General features: G+C 38.2%; 1 protein-coding gene across 3 annotated transcripts; it reads right to left on the bottom strand.

Annotated features, from left to right (window-relative positions):
- Positions 1-2942: 2942 nt before the first annotated feature.
- On the bottom strand, positions 2943-20706 carry LOC124132703 (ras-related protein Rab-30-like). 3 transcript variants are annotated; one of them, XM_046496769.2, is made up of 5 exons: positions 20530-20706; positions 18858-18971; positions 14895-14978; positions 13564-13747; positions 2943-11621 (listed from the first exon to the last, which is right to left on the bottom strand). In XM_046496769.2, the coding sequence occupies exons 2-5, from the start codon at positions 18942-18944 to the stop codon at positions 11371-11373; spliced, it is 606 nt and encodes a 201-aa protein (XP_046352725.2). In that variant the 5' UTR covers positions 18945-18971; positions 20530-20706; the 3' UTR covers positions 2943-11370. The 3 variants fall into 3 exon arrangements, with proteins under 3 accessions (XP_046352725.2, XP_048243352.1, XP_048243351.1); XM_048387395.1 differs by lacking the exon at positions 20530-20706 and adding an exon at positions 20415-20469; XM_048387394.1 differs by lacking the exon at positions 20530-20706 and adding an exon at positions 20340-20466.
- Between the last annotated feature and the right edge of the window lie 11 nt (positions 20707-20717).

Raw genomic sequence — 20717 nt, 5'->3', positions numbered from 1 at the left:
TATGTTTCTAGGTTTGTCAGCACCATACCCCTGCTCATGGGTTTCACCGAAGTGGTAAACGTCTTAGACCTGCATCACTTCGGGCTTTCCTCCCACATTAAGCTGACACGCTGCGATATAACTGGAATATTGTTAAAAGCAGCGTTAAACCCAACTCACCCACTCATGTATCAAACATGTTAGGAAGCGACACGTTGGGATTACACACAGGAAAACATAATATGTGACTGCACCAACTACTGTTGTTGATTTTACGCCGCTTTTTGCAATATTCCAGCAATATCAGGGCGGGGGGACACCTGAAATGGGCTTCACACATTGTACCCATGTTGAGAATCGAACCTGGGTCTTCGGCATGACGAGCGAACGCTTTAACCACTAGGCTACCCGACCGCCCAAACATGTCAGGAATGAGTGACTGAGTGTGTCTACGAGTTGATGAGTGAGTGACTGGGTGTGTAGATGAGTGAGTGACTGGGTGTCTATGAGTGGATGAGTGAGTGACTTGGTGTGTCTATGAGTGAATGAGTGAGTGACTGGGTGTGTCTATGAGTGAATGAGTGAGTGACTGGGTGTGTCTATGTGTAGATGAGTGAGTGCCTGGGTGTGTCTACGTGTGGATGACTGGGGGTGTCTATGAGTGGATGAGTGAGTGACTGGGTGTGTCTATGTGTAGATGAGTGAGTGACTGGGTGTGTTCATGTGTGAATGAGTGAGTGACTGGGTGTGTCTATGTGTGAATGAGTGAATGACTGGGTGTGTCTGTGTGAATGAGTGAGTGACTGGGTGTGTCTATGTGTGGATGAGTGAGTGAAGGGGTGTGTCTATGTGTGGATGAGTGAGTGACTGGGTGTGTCTATGTGTGGATGAGTGAGTGACTGGGTGTGTCTGTGTGGATGAGTGAGTGACGGGGTGTGTCTATGTGTGGATGAGTGAGTGACTGGGTGTGTCTATGTGTAGATGAGTGAGTGACTGGGTGTGTCTATGTGTGGATGACTGGAGGTGTCTATGAGTGGATGAGTGAGTGACGGGGTGTGTCTATGTGTGGATGAGTGAGTGACTGGGGGTGTCTATGTGTAGATGAGTGAGTGACTGGGTGTGTCTATGTGTGAATGAGTGAATGACTGGGTGTGTCTATGTGTGAACGAGTGAGTGACTGGGTGTGTCTATGTGTGAATGACTGGGTGTGTCTATGTGTGAACGAGTGAGTGACTGGGTGTGTCTATGTGTGGATGAGTGAGTGACTGGGTGTGTCTATGTGTAGATGAGTGAGTGACTGGGTGTGTCTATGTGTGAATGAGTGAGTGACTGGGTGTGTCTATGTGTGAATGAGTGAATGACTGGGTGTGTCTGTGTGAATGAGTGAGTGACTGGGTGTGTCTATGTGTGGATGACTGGGGATGTCTATGAGTGGATGAGTAAGTGACGGGGTGTGTCTATGTGTAGATGAGTGAATGACTGGGTGTGTCTATGTGTGAATGAGTGAGTGACTGGGGGTGTCTATGAGTGGATGAGTAAGTGACGGGGTGTGTCTATGAGTGGATGAGTAAGTGACGGGGTGTGTCTATGTGTGAATGAGTGAGTGACTGGGGGTGTCTGAGCGGATGAATGAGTGACTGGGGCTGTCTGAGCGGATGAATGAGTGACTGGGTGTGTCAATGAGTGGATGAGTGAGTGACTGGGTGTCTATGAGTGGATGAGTGAGTGACTGGGTGTGTCAATGAGTGGATGAGTGAGTGACTGGGTGTGTCTATGTGTGGATGAGTGAGTGACTGGGTGTGTCTGTGTGGATGAGTGAGTGACGGGGTGTGTCTATGTGTGGATGAGTGAGTGACTGGGTGTGTCTATGTGTAGATGAGTGAGTGACTGGGTGTGTCTATGTGTGGATGACTGGAGGTGTCTATGAGTGGATGAGTGAGTGACGGGGTGTGTCTATGTGTGGATGAGTGAGTGACTGGGGGTGTCTATGTGTAGATGAGTGAGTGACTGGGTGTGTCTATGTGTGAATGAGTGAATGACTGGGTGTGTCTATGTGTGAACGAGTGAGTGACTGGGTGTGTCTATGTGTGAATGACTGGGTGTGTCTATGTGTGAACGAGTGAGTGACTGGGTGTGTCTGTGTGGATGAGTGAGTGACTGGGTGTGTCTATGTGTAGATGAGTGAGTGACTGGGTGTGTCTATGTGTGAATGAGTGAATGACTGGGTGTGTCTGTGTGAATGAGTGAGTGACTGGGTGTGTCTATGTGTGGATGACTGGGGATGTCTATGAGTGGATGAGTAAGTGACGGGGTGTGTCTATGTGTAGATGAGTGAATGACTGGGTGTGTCTATGTGTGAATGAGTGAGTGACTGGGTGTGTCTATGTGTGGATGACTGGGGTGTCTATGAGTGGATGAGTAAGTGACGGGGTGTGTCTATGAGTGGATGAGTAAGTGACGGGGTGTGTCTATGTGTGAATGAGTGAGTGACTGGGGGTGTCTATGAGCGGATGAATGAGTGACTGGGGCTGTCTGAGCGGATGAATGAGTGACTGGGTGTGTCAATGAGTGGATGAGTGAGTGACTGGGTGTCTATGAGTGGATGAGTGAGTGACTGGGTGTGTCAATGAGTGGATGAGTGAGTGACGGGGTGTGTCTATGAGTGGATGAGTGATTGGATGAGTGAGTGACGGGGTGTGTCTATGAGTGGATGAATGAGTGACTGGGTGTGTCTATGAGTGGATGAGTGAGTGACTGTGTCTATGTGTGGATGACTGGGTGTGTCTATGAGTGGATGAGTAAGTGACTGTGTGTGTCTATGTGTGGATGAGTGAGTGACTGGGTGTGTCTATGAGTAGATGATTGGGTTTACCGAAATGCGAGCCATGGAGATGTAGAGGATGTTATTGACACTGAATCAAGGTTGTGCTAACACAAGGCTGACTATTGACACAACCAACAAATTGTGAATGTATCGGTTTATTTCTGATATATGTTATATCATGCTCAATAAATGAATACACTGGGCAATGGCTTGTGAAGATCACAATTATGGAATTCTGTTTGACAAAATATATTCAGGTTACATGCAACTTAAACATTAACTCACACAGACTTCACCTGATGGCAAGAAAAACGTGTTTGCATAAATAAATCAAACATCTTTGGTTTGTCATTCATTTTAACTATTCAGTGAATGAAAGCAGCCAAAATGGCTCTATATTCTGCATTTCACAGCTAAAACTGCCATCTTAGACAGAAGTGTTTCATGAATTGTTTTTGATTCCCTGAATGAACACAGAATGGGTTCATGTGGTCTCTTGTGAAGATTCTTCCCATGTTTAGATGTACTACTGGAAATCTGATAGAAGTGATCCGTCCTCTGGTTAAACAGAGAAGGCTCTATTTCCAAAACAAACAAAAATCAGATCTATTACTCCGATACAAAACATTTCTGCAAGAGTATCTGCCAAACCATAAAAAATGAAGTCGCACCAGGCTAACCCTGAGCAAATTTTGACCACCCAATCAGAATGTTTTTGAGCCAAAAAGATATCTGTGCCACCTTGATTCCGAAATTCTACTTAACAAAAGAAAGCCTACACAGAACACAGATATTCATGTGATAGAACATCTTGGGTGAAGATTCCATGGCGCTCAGAAACGACAGGGTGTATAAACATAGCACAACCTTTATCATATTACATTTGGAAATGTCTGTTTATGTTCATTTTCGAAACAGAAGTCAGATATGATGCTCTGAAATCAAAGCTGGCACATACCAATTTGGGAGCCTTGGTGCTGATTAGTTGTTTACCAAGTTCATCGATTGAGACTTGTCAAAGGGTTTTCTGATTTTGAATTATCAACAAAATATACCAATAAAATTAAGGATCACACAATTGTTTCATATTACTATAGTTAATCTGTGATGGCATCACAGAATAACTATTGTAATATAAAAGAATCGGGCGATCCTTAACTCTCTTTTTTGTAGTATATGATGTCATTTCAGATCTTTATAGCAGGGAATCACTTTCTTCAAGGACAGAGTTCCATTAAGACAGCTGTGTTCCACTGAACATCAGCTTTATGTGACATCATGATTATCGTCATCTAGAACTACCTGAAGCATATATATCTACCTTGAGCAAGAATGACTTAAACTGCACAAATAAACATGATCAATACCATAAACAAAAAACACGATCAGGAGACAGCATTCCTCAATAAATGCATATAAAGAGGCAAAATGATTTTAACATACACACAATGCTGGCATGAACTTCAGGTAAACCATATTAAGAAAAACTTGCAGCTGAGCCAGCTGGTAGAGTTCATTTTAGGTAGAGGTTGGAGAGCTGGTAGAGTCTGTTATAATAGAGGTTGACTAGTTGGTAGAGTTCATTTTAGGTAGAGGTTGGAGAGCTGGTAGAGTCTGTTATAATAGAGGTTGACTAGTTGGTAGAGTTCATTTTAGGTAGAGGTTGGAGAGCTGGTAGAGTCTGTTATAATAGAGGTTGACTAGTTGGTAGAGGTTGGAGAGCTGGTAGAGTCTGTTATAATAGAGGTTGACTAGTTGGTAGAGGTTGGAGAGCTGGTAGAGTCTGTTATAATAGAGGTTGACTAGTTGGTAGAGTTCATTTTAGGTAGAGTTCAATTTAGTGATAAGGCACATTACTTTTAGTCTTATCATACAGACCCAGTATATCCAATACAACCCTCTGTAATAATTGGCAAGTCTAGATTACTGCAGTTTCTGAAAATGAAAAGTCTTTGGACGTTTTGTTATATCTTAACTGTTTTGGGGTTGGATTTTTGGGTCAAACATTGGCTATGATTAATACAAATCCACAAAGCGTGAATGCCCACTTTGTTGAAGCGAGTGAATGTTACTCAACTCTTGGTAAGCAATTTTGCATCAAAATGCTAAGTTGATGTCATTGTGTAGGAACTACGCAGATTTTCTGAAGACAGTTTACCAATCAATTCATTAATACAAATATATAATACAGATACATACTACAGGTATATGACACAGATATAGCATCACATTACTATTGCGTCTTGACAATTGCAAATAATAGGTCCTATAAACAATACAAAATAACACATAGCACTGTTAGATTTAAAAGTGGACGTTTTAGAAAAAGAATACACAAAAAATAGCTTAGGTGGGACTAGAATATCTACACAAATTTATCACAGACTGAGGCACACCTTGCAGATTTTGTTTTAAAAAATATTTAAATTTGGATGTGCACTGAATGTAAGACAGGTGCTTGAGTGAGGTACAATATACATATAACAAAGTAACGGACCACAGCACTGTACAGTGTATCAACATCAATACTTTCATAGCATACAAAACACAAATAATCAACAGTGTGACTCTCCTGAGGTCGCCGTCATCTTTAAAAATATGTCTGTTATGACGTGTGTCAATTGTCTAAACATCTCATCGGGTAACTAGAAAAAACAATACACATTAACTATCTTATACAGGGATCTCGAAATCCAGACTGCAATGATGTATTTATTATTTTACATTTACATTATTTTATATATAAAGCTGGAACAAATTCAATTTCTGTTCTTCCGTACCCGATTTCATGGTCAATATACCAATAGGTAATAGGTAAAATAAAAAAGTACCTTAACCATACTTAACCAGTTTTAATTTGAGGGTAATTGATTAATTTATTTTAAACAAACAAAAATGTTCAAAAACATTTACAACCACAGCATTTGTAATTATTCCATTTCGGACATATTGAATAAGTTTGTATAAAAAAATTTGTCTCAATTTAAAAAAATTAAAAATAAATAAAATCTTTGTAACACTTTTCCCTTAAACTGGTTACTCTGTTACCGGAACAGTCATCTTGCTCACTACCCAGACAACAGACATGAGGCTGATGAAAGTGTCCAGAATCCAGACTGCTTTTTCATGCGCATGATCAATCAAATTAACAATAGCTAAGCTCCACCACAGGATGTCTATTGTTCTTAACACTACAACACTGCTGTAGGGAGTTCATCAACCTGAGTCTGTTGTTGGTATAGAGACAGAACACTGACAGAGAACCATTGATCTTTCCATCTTATCTCATAATGCTTCTCCTGTTGACAGAACTGTAAGGAAATAGAAAGAGAAGATGTGGGAGAATGTTTACAGATCTCATCACGTCCTTTACAGCTGGTACCACTCTAACTATTTCATCTAAATATTACATCTCTTTCACATAGCAAATCTACCTTAACATACAAAGTACTTTCCTTGTGATACAAAGATTGAGATAGATAAATTTTTATTTATTTTGTACGGACGAGTGAATAATAAAAATAAATTATGTTTCATTGGATCCCCTCTATATGTTTTGTAAACACATTCATATCAATAATGAAGGTAAAACTTATATTTCAAGGAAATTTTCAAGAAAGTAACCTCAAATAAACTTTAACATTGCTTTTTTATTTTGCATATTGACCATGAAATCTGCAAACACACAAATTGACATGGTTTGGCCTAATTGTACAGAAAAAAACACAAAGATTTGTTTCGTTAGACTTTCTCTTTCACACATATTTCTTCATAACAACTGGTAGTTAAACTTGGGTTTTCAGAGAACGAACAGTGTCATATAAAGTAGACACAATTTATGGATAACAACTTCTTTAATACAGTAAAGGCGACGTATACCGTTGTCAAGCCAGTCTTACTTGTCCACAGTAAAAGGATCTATATCAAAACAGCGCCTTTACAGTATTAAAGAAGTTGTTATCCATAAATTGTGTCAGCTTCCAAGTAATACTGATCAAACAAAGCGTCATATATGTTTCATTAGTACAATATCAGAGTGAAATCAACTTGATTCTCACAGCAAATGAAGAGCATTGCACAATAGTATTGAGTACTGAATGCTTTAAGCACATGGCAGTTGTAGGAATCTTGCCTGTAGTCAAACAATTGTTATATTATCAGATCTATATTTTCATATATTGCAAAGTAGTGATTCTGGTATGACTTCAATCAACATGTCCATTTCAAACAGGTTTATGTTTGAAGGACAATCCAAATTACCCGTCCCAGCCCTAATTATTACACCACTCAATGGATCAGTGTGCTCGTAAATGTCTTTATCAACACCCTGGGGAGTATACAGCAAAACTGGAAGCCCAGTAAGTTAAACAAGATACGGCTGGACTTGAAACTAACCATGGGATTATGTATATCTCCTTCTGACCTAGCTCTTACTGTGACAATACAGCAAATACTATTGTTGGTACTCAGGCACTTAACATGTCAGCAGAAATACACCAAATTTTGTTTCCACCTCTAGATACCAGTAATGAATAAAACAATGCTAATATTGTCACCCTATTATACCACTGAATCGAGTTGTCCTTACCCTCTTTAGCCTAAGGGAGAAAACTGGTGTTTGAATGTAACAATTCAATAATGATAATTATCCCACAGGCAATCTTGTCCATATTGCCAGAAGCAAAGAGACAGTATATATATACTGGTAAATGTCAAAACTAAGACAATGGGAATATAGCCTAGTACCGAACCTATTAATCCTAAGGATTATCCATTAGGGATAATCCCTGTCATAAATGTCACTTGCACTCTATCATGTCCTATAGAAAACAGCACCATAAAACAAGTTTTGTTATCTTTCTAGTTAATAACAAATTACTTTCACACCCTGAGGTAATAAATATAATTCATAAAAAAAGAAAAGACTAGAAAAACAATTATCTTAGGCTTGACAATGAAACATTTAAATGAAATGGAAATCCAATAGATCTTATTCAAGGACATATCTTTATCTTATGTGCTATTCACTTAGTCCAACAATACTTAATCTCTTATTGCAATTTTTTTCCAATATTTTGTCTACTTAAATCATGTCAAAAATTTAGAATTAATGTCTCTATATTTAGTAATAGCTTCATTTCATGTTAATTTTTAATTTGGGATATGAATAATATGAAATATGGAGATATATTTTTCCATTCATTTCATGACGGTACCAGTACATATTCTAACTTGGAGGCTGTGCTCAACTGGTAGAACAAACATGCATATATTTTGAAATAATTCTGATCGACTAACCCCTAAAGGGCCTTTTTCCCAATCACATGACCAAGCTGCAGATAAGCCAAACTTCAGGTGAAAATCTGAGTGAAAACTGTCTGATCAAGATGCATGACCTTAACAACCAACTCATAGAGAAGTGAGTTCTATTCAATCCCAGGTAAATAGGCAAAACATTCAGTTAAATCAACATTGCAGCATCAAAATAGGCACAGAAGATGCCTCATTTACAGACACGTCCAAAGACCTACACCTTAAGAGGGCCTCTTTTTTCTGTCATTGAAGTCAAACTAAAGGTTCTCTCGGCTTGTTGATTTACAATACATAATCATATCAACTACAGCAGTCTCTAAACCAGTTGAGCACGTCTCAGTGATACTCTGATGCACCGTCAGTAGTAAGTCACGCCTTACCATCTGAAGAACAATTAGTGTTTCACTTCACACGTAACGACAAATACGGAAACATTTTTAGTCTGTAATGAACATATACATGCGATGTAAATAAAAACAAGCATAACGATGTCCCCTTTTACACAATATTTCTCATTATTAATAATTTATTCTTTATTCAAACTGAGAAAAATTTAGCACTTCATTACAATGTTTTCTAACCAGCACTAGGCTTGAATACAAACTGATATAGTTTACAAAGTTGTAACAATATAATACAAAAACAAACATATTTGTACAATCTACCAAGTGAATACTGCACTTCATTAAGCTTAGGAAGGTATGGTAGCTCATCAGTGCAATATAAACAGGGTAGACAACTAAAATCATTACCATGGTAACCAATACTAAGAATATTCAGATATCAATACTTTGGTTAACTTAAACCATATTATCAAATATTAGTGATTCAATGAGAATCTTCATTTTATAATATTTTCATGTAATATTTTCAGATAAAAGCAAGATGTCGGGTGAGCAGTTAGTGTATTTTCAGACCTGTCCTTCTTACTGACCTCAGTGATGTTTAAATATCTGAGTAGATTAATAAATGCAATTCAGAAACTAGTGAAAATCCTATTGTACACAAGTTGTACAGACATCCGTCAGGGTTTTACCTTGACCTTAAAAAGACATCCCAAAACTACTTAGGAATTATGAAAGTGTGAAATGGTGTAGTATACAATACTATGAGATTAGATCATTATTCTAATTACTAGACTATTAACTTTGTGTCAAGAATTTGGTACAATGAGTATTTTTGTGTGTCCCTCGGGATGCAACACTCTTCTTTTTGGTGTCCATTCTCTACATTTCAGTCCTTGATGCACATTTCAGCATCATGTCACCCCTGCATCTCATCCTCATGTATTCTGTGTCCCAGGACATAAACAAAATCATCAACATTTGTAGAAAGTCGCAAGATTTGTTATATCATGAATTTTAAAGGCAAGTTTGATTATTTGCTTAAAAAAAAAAAAAGAGAGTAAAAATCAGAAAACAATAGTACAAAAAATAATATGCATATTTGATCATTTATCAAAATGAGTATTCTTTGGGGATGAGCAAACATTGCTTAATTTTCTACTATAATACAGGTTACAGGTCCCACTTATGAAACTGCAAACAATAACATTGCACAAGTAGGCCAAGAACATGTATAATTAATGTAGATCTGTGTCGCATTTGACTAGGTAACACTATAATATTCGGACAATATATTTAAATAGGAACAGTATTCTAATAGTAATAACAATAAAAAGAAGCCGTGTGAGACTCAGGTGTCAATGATTTGCTTACGTTCATGTTGAAATGTTTTTTTATCACTGTACTCACAAAGACCACATATAAACTGCTGTATCACAACAATAACATTGTTTTAACACACATACCAGTACTTCTGCTCAGAGTGAGTGAGTGAGTTTGGTTTTACGCCGCTTTTAGCAATATTCCAGCAATATCACGGCGGGGGACACCAGAAATGGGCTTCACACACTGTACCGATGTCGGGATTCGAACACGGGTCTTCGGCGTGAAGAGCGAACGCTTTAACCACTAGGCTACCCGACCGCCCCGCTTCTGCTCAGAAATAATGTGTATAATTGGTGACTATTCCCTCACTCGGTGGGATATTTACACAACAAACAATACTGTTGGTTTACAAAAATCAAATAAACAGTAATACAATGCACTTCATCCATAACTTGTTTACAATTAATGGACATTGGTAAATCTAAACACAACTTGGAAGCTGTTTGAAACTTTCAAAAGACATACATTCTCTGGCAACATTGTACATGAGTTTATACACAAAGGAAAAGAAATTTAAACACAATTTGCATCTTAAAGTGCAAATCATATGCAAACGTTACAGATGTGTTTCAAATATTACAGAAAAGCTTTTGCTGTAGTGGCAAGTCTTAAAGACTTGGTGTTAAAAAATAAACATTTGAACACAACATCTTCCCGCAAGCAGCATCGACTAACAGTCACATTATCACCAGGGGATAGCCTTCACAGGGCATATACATGTGGCACATTACAAGGATATGGAGGCTGATATACACCAACAGACTCACAGTAAGACAAGGCCATTAATTCTAGTTGTTTCACAATTACTTCGGCAAAATAATAATAATGATATAAAGTATTACGTTTTGACTGACAAAATGTCATTTACAAATCCTACTTGTTTGTTCTCTAAGAGCAAGAGCAAGAAACTTTAAAACATTTCAACATTATTAACTTTTCATCATATTCTTTTTTATTCATGTTAATTAACCTGAAAAGAACTTCTTCTCCAGCTATGATAGCCTCGAAAATCAGCAACATATTGCAATAACATTGGTTAGGATTGATTGTGCTAAAATGGTGAAAATTTAGCAAGGAAAAGTTTAACAGCTTAATTTCCTTGTTTTAGTTTTTTTTTTTTTTTAATATAATAAAGAGAGCAAATTTCAAACAAATGGAGACATCTGATTGGGGGAATACCACTGCTGGGTAATTCACAGTCTATTTTTAGTAACTTAAGTCAATACCGTAAATTATCAGACCTGACTTGGGTCAATATGTGTTTCTGTCGAATGGCATGACTGCTTCTCGGCCAATGAATATAGTGGAAATCTTTGCATCATATAATAATCACAGATACAGACCAACTATTTCCCTGCACCATAACCATCTAATCTGCCACATGAAATAATGAAATTTGTAGCACAAAGCTTCCTGTTCTAATACAAGCTGTGCGTGCCTGGCACCTGTCAAATCACACCATCTGCTCACAATGGCATGTTCCACCTACAGTAAAGGTAGAGTCCACTATGCTGGAGAGGGTGTTCAGATCTTGCAGCAGCTGAAGGTTGATATTGGTGTAGAACCTCCGGAGGGGAAGGGTTTATGGACCTCTGGCTTCAGGTCGTGTTCACGGGCTTGTTTCGTCAAGTCTCGGGCAATGTCCATGAACAACTTCTCCACGTTATCAGCCTCTTTGGCAGATGTTTCCATGAATTTCATCTCGTATCTCTCAGAAAACTGTTGGCCAACGTGTGTAGGCAGCTCTCGTTTGTTTATCTGGTCCGTCTTGTTGCCTGCAAAATAATGGTCTAAACTATAATTTTTGTAAGATAGTTTCATCACGAATCATACGAAACATGGTCACAATAAATAAATATCTTTGCCATATTACTTGTAAAGGCACAAGACAAGATTGATTTTTAGAAATTCTGATTGATGTTGAGGTGTGCAGATGTTTTGGGTCATCTTCACGAGGCAAAGAAGCTAAATGACTATAAAAGTCCATGTCTCCACCCTTGCTGAACCTGGCTGGAATTTCTGGGCTTCATCATAGCGCCACCAATGGCTATTATGAGTTACATCCCTTCTATGTCCTTCCTATTGACCTATCAGATTCAACCTCTCATATCACTTGCATGTGCTTCAAACAAAATGGCGATGCCCAGTCAAGAGTGAGTGAGTGAGTATGGTTTTACGCCGCTTTTAGCAATATTCCAGCAATATCACGGCCGGGGACACCAGAAATGGGCTTCATACATTGTACACATGTCAGGAATCGAACCCGGGTCTTCGGCGTGACAAGCGAACACTTTAACCACTAGGCTACCTGACTGCCCCTGCCCAGTCAAGAAGATCTGATCAATAATCAAAATCTATATTGTGTTAAAACGGATCTTACTTCGCAAAGTACATAAAATCATGTTAGCACCTTGATTAAATACATGAAAATACTTGGAAATTATCTGTTGATGCGGAGTTGGCGGTACACATGCTTTGCAAATCCTGTAATTGACTGAAATCTGCACGGAAACTGGACTTTTACAGTCAGTTAACTCCCTTGCCTCAGGAAGATGGTTTTGATTTCAAGCCTTGAGCTACACCAGGAGCAAGCGACTGTGTGGGTGATGAAGTACATCTGAATTCTGCACACAACACCGCAGTGTCAGTACCATCAGAACAACATCTTGGTTGAACATATCTTGCCAAGAAAAAAAAACACTATTTTTTTTCCAGTAATTATTTCAGTATCCAGTGTTATTACACAAAGTCCAAACCCAAGGAGATCATGAAGCAAGTTTGAGAACAGAGGTGCCAACACTCACAGGCTTCACTCGGGTGTCCACAAACAGCAAGGATGCCTAATTCATCATGAACTTTGTAATGAGGGGTTGCTTGTTTTCTATTACTTACTGCTACTATCGTATATTGCTGCCTACAAAACGACTCCTCGTATTACACGGCCCTTCAGTCTAGAAGCCTTCACTATTGCTGCTAAATAATATATCCCCTCTATACCTCGAGCCTAATCAAAGCGTAGATGGCACCTGGGAAATAAGCTGAATATAACACACCATTACCATTGGCCATGACAATTTCAATAAAAACTTTCATGCACGTATCTGTAGCTTCTCCACAATGGTGAAAATTATAGGTCAGGTTCGCTGACTTGGTTGATGAATGTCATCGATCCCAATTGCGTGGATCGATGCTCATGATATTAATCACTGGATTGTCTGGTCCAGACTCGATTATTTACAGACCGCCGTCATATAGCTAGAATATTGCTGAGTGCAGCGTAAAACCAACCAACCAACCAACCAACTTCTGACTGGAAGCATCTCAGACGTTTTGATCATAAATACTGTGGACATGGTTAGGACAAAACACACTAAAAATTGCTAATGTCTGCCTTATTTGGGGATAAAGAAGCACTTGAACTATTCAATAGGAACACCACTAGCACTTGTGTATCAGGTGGTTGTTATTTCAATCTGTTTCGTATCCAGGGATGAGAATGTTATTTTAAAAAAACACTTGTGTCGGTTTATAAAAAAAAAATCACTGAAAGTTAGCTATGAGTCTGGGATTAATGTGTATATTGCAATGCATGCGCCACAAAAGTGACCCTTGGCGTAACAAAATCTGCAGAATTCCAGGACAAGTGGTATCTTCTCAACCCTGTGCATCACTCACTCCTAACGCTGCCAAGCTTTAGGAAGAAATATGTGCACTCACCGACTAGATAGGCAAGGACCTTAGTACTTGCATACATCTCAATCTCTCGAAGCCATTGGGGCAAACTTTCAAATGATGTCTGGCAGCAGACATCGTACACCAAAATAAGAGCATTGGCGGAATGATAGTAACTCTGAGTGATGGAGCGGAATCTCTCCTGTCCTGCAGTATCCCAGATCTGCAACTGAAAACATGACCCAACATAAACATACTTATGGATACAGGCCTCAAAGTTTAAATTTTTATAAAGTAGCCATATGGCTACAAGCATTTTTTTCCAGGTAGCCAGTGGTAAAATCAAGAGGTCAAGCTAATATTGTAGATAGCCAAAAGCATTTGAAATTATCCTTTATCAAATCACAATTATAATACAATGTATGTACAAGTCATAGCACTAGTCTTGAAATTGTATATTAGTGGAAACTATACTTGATTTTTGTTTTTTGTGACTCTAACAATGACGCAATTTATGTTACTTGATTATGTATGTATATTCTTGCTTATCCAATGAGCATTGTCAACTGAAATAAAATACTAATTACATTAATATTTATGTATTTCTGTTCATTGTTGACTTTAGGAGGTATTATACGCAAGAACTAGGAAGGACCTGTTCTGTACTAGAATCCCGACTGAGATCTCAGTCTAATACATATCCCTAAGAGAAGCAGGGATTCGTCTAGACCTGCTCAGAGGCTGATATTTAGCCCCATCCACAACAAATGTCAGTAACAATTCCCAAACTGGAAGTATTAATCTTCTAATTCATATTATATAGTAATAAGCTATGTTTGTAGTAGTGACTTGTATTTCACTGATCAATTTGAGCAAAATAAGGATTTGTTTCCCAAATTGCCTGCCACAGTCAATTAGTTTGGAATCCTGAATAAATCCCGGGAAGTGTGAAGTGATGGAATCAAGTTCAAAATTTCCAAAACTGTCACTTTTAGTATTACCGTATTCGACAAAATAAACGCCCCGCTCTAATAAGCGCCCACGGCGATATTTGCTAATAAATTGGCAAGTGAACAATCCCAATTAGCACCCCTTCCGATTGATCAATGTACACAAGACTTATTTATTCGTGTATAATATGCACCCGTGTGTTATATACACCCTGAATTATGGGCAATTAAATTCAGGAAAAATATATCTGTCGTATATAAAGTTCGGGCCGTCAGCATAAACCACAAAATTTATCTTTCAACTCTGTTTTTTCCACCAAAATAATATCCTAATAAGAGCCCCCCATTTCTATTTTTGTGAGCGCCCTGGGCGCTTACTAGGTTGAATATGGTACTTCACTATTGACCATTGCTGACTGCACTTACCTTGACTTTCTCTCCTTCCACTTCCACTGTTTTTATCATGAAGTCCACACCAATCGTAGCACCCTGCCCAGGGGGGAATAAGCCCTGAAATACACACAGCATTGTGACTCCAAGTGACTGGACGTTCAAAGTAACATTCACATTGAGTTATCAGGGTCTCAAGACAAGACGATTGCTGATATCTGTCACTTGATCTGAACAAACAGATTTAACAAGCAGCAAGTACATATAACATGGTGACTCACAAGAATAGCGCAATAGTGGAAGGCCTAAAACCATAGGTCACTGTCTAAAGTACAAAGGTGCGCTTATACCAGTATACTGGGGGTATCCATGATCTGAAATCCTAATGAATATGTATCACAGTATGTTTGGAAAAGACTCATATTTTTAAAAAATCATGTTTCTTTCAAAATCATGTATATTTCATCTTCTTGGCAAAGTTTACATAAGTCAAACTAAAATGATAAAAATCAGAAATTACCAACTGATTCCGGCGCTCGAAACAGTGAGACCATTCTGCCTATATTTGGGCAATACATGTACTACCAGTAAAGGGGCCACCTAGTCGGTATTGAGTTATGAGTGGATTCATAATCTACAATGTCATCCCTCCAAAATAACAAAATTAACTGAATAGCTCTAAAACTGGTGATGTCGTGACTTGTCAATTACCCAAACTGTTTTTTCACTCTTATAGCATAAAAATAATAATTGAATTAATGAAATCTCCTTAATGGTGATGACTCATGTGGTCCCTATACTGGATCCCTTCCCCATATAATGTGTCTTTTATGCATACGTTGTGACCATAGCAGCATCCAACAAAAACGCGGTCGACTTCGAAGTTGTAAAAAATGTTTGGGGGAAGTCTGTATGGGTCCTTTTCAAGTCATTTAGGCTAGTTTTTATCAGGTTCATAACCAATATTATAAATGAAAGAAAGCATACAATGTATTGTGGTATGTATCACAATACATGAATCATTATTACATTAAACTGCAATAACCAAGTCAGACCAATACCCATCATGTCTAATGTACCACTGATAGCTACTGCTGTAACTGAGAATTGAAATACTGATGTGACAATTTGTTTACTAATACTGATAGATCCACAAAATGATATTGATATGTTGATACAATAATAATTATACGAAGACCACCATGATTGTATCTTATTGAAATATTTGCAAAACTTCACCAAATTTCAAAGTAATTATTCAACAAGGGTACTCAGTGAAACTATTTGTGAAAACTACACTAGAAAATATAAGTATTGAACATATAGAACTATTGTTCACAAACCTAAAATCATATTACCCAAGTTATGTTTACATGGCATTACCTTGGAACTTGTAAACAAACAAGTCGCAACAACAAATGCAATAGACGATATATTCAGTCTATTCATGACAAAAAACAGTCATCCTTTGTCTTGTCTTGTCTTGTCTGATCAATCATGACCACCGAAAACACTGTATTTACTAGAGCGGTCAGGTAGCCTAGTGGTTAAAGCGTTCGCTCGTCACGCTAAAGACCCGGGTTCGATTCCTGACATTGGTACAATGTGTGAAGCCCATTTCTGGTGTCCCCCGCTGTGATGTTGCAGGAATATTGCTAAAAGCAGCGTAAAACCTCACTCACTCACTCACTGTATTTACTAATGAGACATTTTCAAGTTCATAACAACTGTTGCACACAAAAGAGAATACAGTCGAACCTCCTTGTGTCGAAGTTGTGGGGACCTAGATAAAGGTTCAGGTTATCCGGGGTTCAAGACAAAAAACAATGTGGATTTTTGAAAAACCAAACAACATGTTATGAGAGGTCATCGCCAGGTCCATGCACAACACTAGATTTCAAGGGGTAGGTTAATGTCAGTGTCCAGATGCTGGTAGTGAAGGTGGCGTCAACTCAGGCGTATCATCAATCTCACTGTCCCCATCTGTATAAGCGTCATTGTTGAACTCATATCTCAAATTATAGATTCACGAACATAACCTTAATCTGTTTTACTCATTCCTCAATTTTTAACGTGCTATCAGCAGTCATGTGAGAACAGATTAAGTGACCTGCTGCCGATGTGTATACAGTAATCAGATTGGACGTTTGATGTAAGGTGTGATTGTTAATTTGGCTTGATTGGGTATTGGCAAGTTGTAAGAGTGAGTGAGTGAGTTGGGTTTGACGCCGCTTTTAACAGTATTCCAGTTATATCACGGCGTGTCAGCTTAATGTGGGAGGAAAGCCCCAAGTGATGCAGGTCTCAGACATTTACCACTTCAGTGAAACCCATGAGCACGCGTATGGTGCTGACAAACCTAGAAACATAATAATAGGTTTCTGGCGTGCCCAAGGGACGCAACTCTGCACAGCGAATCGCGATGCCTTAGACGACTGGGCCACCCGTGCCCCCTCATGTTGTAAGAAAGTATCCTGCCTTTGATGTAATGGTGGCAAGTGCAATGAGATCAAACAATTGTGTGTGAAGTGAGTTCAAAGTTTAAAGTTAGGCATGTGTGGATGTGTGGATGTGTGGACGTTAGATTTTATTATGAACTGTTTGAGTCACCAGGGGGATTATATGCTTATTTGGATACTTTGACACATCCAGTTTGACAGATCAGAGTATAAATGACGATAAACTTATAAGGAATTTGCTGGGACTGGAAGGCAAGTTCTAGACAACCAGGAATTCAACACATCAAGTTTGACACAAAAAGATTCAACTGTACCCCTAAATCTCATCACAGTGTCATAGCGACTGATTTACGACACCCATTGTCTGAAGAACATTTAATTGCAAGGCTCATTACCCTGGAGCCATGACATCTATATGCCTTGAAACACTTAATTGCTGTTACTTATAAGATGCTAATCCTAATTGATAATCCCCATTTGTGTGTACATCGACCGTCTGCCATCCTGAACAAAATGTGCAAGTATGTCACTGATGAATTACTGTTTATATTTATATTTATTACTTACTAAATGTCAGGTGACCTTGGCTATATAAGCCTTGGTCCAGAGAGTTTGAAAGAGGAGAAAAGAAAGGTCTTACCCTTAGCCTAGCTAGGGTTAGGCTGGGTGCTCCGGGGCACTTAGACAACAACCACTACCACTATGTGCTGACCTGGCACATAGTGTCCGTTGCATGTATATATCTACATGTATAAAGTAAAACTGTATATACCGCAAGCGATCGTCTCCAAGTTGTCACTTCCTACTGAGAACCATACGTCGGCCTCTTGCATATACGAGTATGCAAATTATCCATTAATTAGCGTCAGACCACACGCGTTGTTAATTGCCTAACTCCATGTCCTCATGCATGTTACTATATCCATATCCATAATAAACATATCAATCAAACCTGCCTGATGTGATTGATACTTCGACTTAATGTTGTAACAAGTCTCATGAAAATCACATCTCTGATATGACACCTCTCTGCATGAAGCTCTAAGGACACCTCCATAGAAGGTCACAGCAGATGAACCTTGCGTGAACTTTGCCCGCCCCAATCCAACTAAAGGATGTGTGGGTTCTTGAACAAATCAGATGTCAGCTTCTTAAAATGATTTGCCTTCATTTCCTTACCACTTCAATATGGAAATTTCAGCCTCACCATAAGAAAACCACTACTGAAAACAAATATTTCCTTGATAGTACACATCCTTAATGCCATGATGCTAAGAAATGGCAGGATGTATAAAATATCCATGACAATATCCAGTTCGACCTACAGTCCAACTATTGACTCGCCTTATGGTAACCACAAATTATTAGATTTATAACCTGCATCTTATATTTCAAGTATGCCTTCAAGAGCAGAAATGTACTTAAATGTTGGAATCTATTGAGAAATGATACTACACTGTATAGTATGCATTTCATGTATTTAGGTCTATGGCCTTTCATACAATATATATTTGAATTGAATAAAGAAAGAGAAATTTACCTGAGTAAATCTCCGCACCAAGCATGTTTTGCCAACGCCAGCATTACCAATGAGAACAACCTTAAACAGATATTTGTAGTCTTCCATGTGTGACAGATGTCTTATAGCGGTTTTCTGAAATAAATGAGAAAAAAAGAATTATTCAGTTAGACACTGCTGCTTTGTGATATTATTCATGATCCTGAAAAGGTCATATCTTTTTTCAAACAAAATCCATGATAGGAATAGGATGTCTAAGAGTCTAATTGGAAATTATAAGGCAATTCACATGACATGTGACTCTTGTTTGCTAACTAGGTTTTTATTATGTAGTTCAACCATTCAATAAGTGAGTGAGTTTTGGTTTTATGGCGCTTTTAGCAATATTACAGCAATATCATGATGGGGGACACCAGAAATAGGCTTCACACATTGTACCCATGCCGGGATCAAACCCGGGTCCTCGGCGAATGCATTAACCACTAGGCTACCCGACCACCCCTCACTCAATAAGTATATAGGATACCCTAAGTACATACATATAATGTCTCCTTTACATGCAGGACACTAATGCATTGCAATAAGATCATGTTATAAGTCTGGAGCATCAGACCATCTGCCATTTCTTCATAATAGAAAAGTCATCCCTATCAAATGCTAAGACTTTCAACTAGGGCTCGATTACTGGATTGCAAAATATTGTGATAATTAGATCTGTATTGTGATATGTATAATATTGCAATATATTGCCATTAACGATGTTTTCTATCACTTTCAAACTTCCCTTCATTGTTTTAAGAGCAAAATAGTGTCATATGTTGACTTTTCCTTTTTGTTGGTAACAAATTTGTAGTCAAGAGGCTCAAAGCCATTCGCAACTATAGAACGAGGCTCATCACAGTGACAGGAAGTAACCCAGTGAAGAATAGCAGTTTGTACTTGACATATTTGAGTGAGGCAAACTGTACCAGGAAGATTTTAATTATTTCATTATTGATAAAACCCAAAGAAATACACCTAATTACGCAATACCCTCAACATATAAACCAATTCAGATCAATCATATCATATATGTATTAAACATTTGTATAAATTGCAGTCGTACTTTTCACTGTATCTGAAAACGATCAATCCTCATTAAAGCACCACTTATTTGTCTAATAATCCATGACCTAGGAGCAAGTGCCTTCTGATCATAGCTGGCTGTCCTTACTGAAAGCATACATTGCGACTTTAACCTAATTTGACATTGTCTACTGTGTAGACCTTTACCTCAGTATGGTTGACTGGATTGAGGTTGTTGTTACACCGACACCTACTTCAGATCAGATTATAATATTCGATCATTCACTGTCTTAATGAAATAGCTTTTCAACCAATTACATAAATATTTAAGAAAATAGGGATTTTGTTATATAAATATAGATATCATTTATGCCCTAGTTTTAATCAAAGTCTTCACCCAAATTCCTAATTATCACAATCTGAACAAGCAATACTTACGCTCTATTTCAGTAATTCATACAACACATAAAATGAGTGTGGCAATATCCATATCAACAGGATAACTAAACTCACATTCACACAATCTATATCCTTCTCAATCACAACACTGCGACAGAAAGCACTATTTTCCACCAAGCAAATTAGATGTGTTTTGCAGTAAATCTTAATCGATTTCAGCTATATTTACCCTTCAATCTCTGCAAGCTCACAGTCTACCCCGGAATTTTGTTTGTGTCAAACTATATAGACCAACACTTATGAGCAATAACCTTACAACAGAATTATACTCATTGCTGACACGATAACATAAGACGTGGAGTTTGTCGACATCACAGTTGAAGGAAGTAAATAGGATGTGGATGACGTCATGAGGTC

The sequence above is a fragment of the Haliotis rufescens genome, unplaced genomic scaffold (assembly GCF_023055435.1).
Source record: "Haliotis rufescens isolate VD_foot unplaced genomic scaffold, xgHalRufe1.0.p SCAF_7, whole genome shotgun sequence".
Taxonomy (NCBI): domain Eukaryota; kingdom Metazoa; phylum Mollusca; class Gastropoda; order Lepetellida; family Haliotidae; genus Haliotis; species Haliotis rufescens.
The sequence above is the reverse complement of the archived record's forward strand: the minus strand, read 5'-3'. Positions and strand labels throughout refer to the sequence as shown.

Bases quoted from the DNA above. Each gene is read 5' to 3' on its own strand.
- LOC124132703 (XM_046496769.2), bottom strand. From the start codon at position 18,944: ATGGAAGACTACAAATATCTGTTTAAGGTTGTTCTCATTGGTAATGCT. The intron at 14,979-18,857 runs GTAAATTTCTCT...TGTGTATTTCAG, and splicing joins TGGTGCGGAGATTTACTCAG to GGCTTATTCCCCCCTGGGCA. The intron at 11,622-13,563 runs GTGAGTGCACAT...ATTATTTTGCAG, and splicing joins GGTCCTTGCCTATCTAGTCG to GCAACAAGACGGACCAGATA.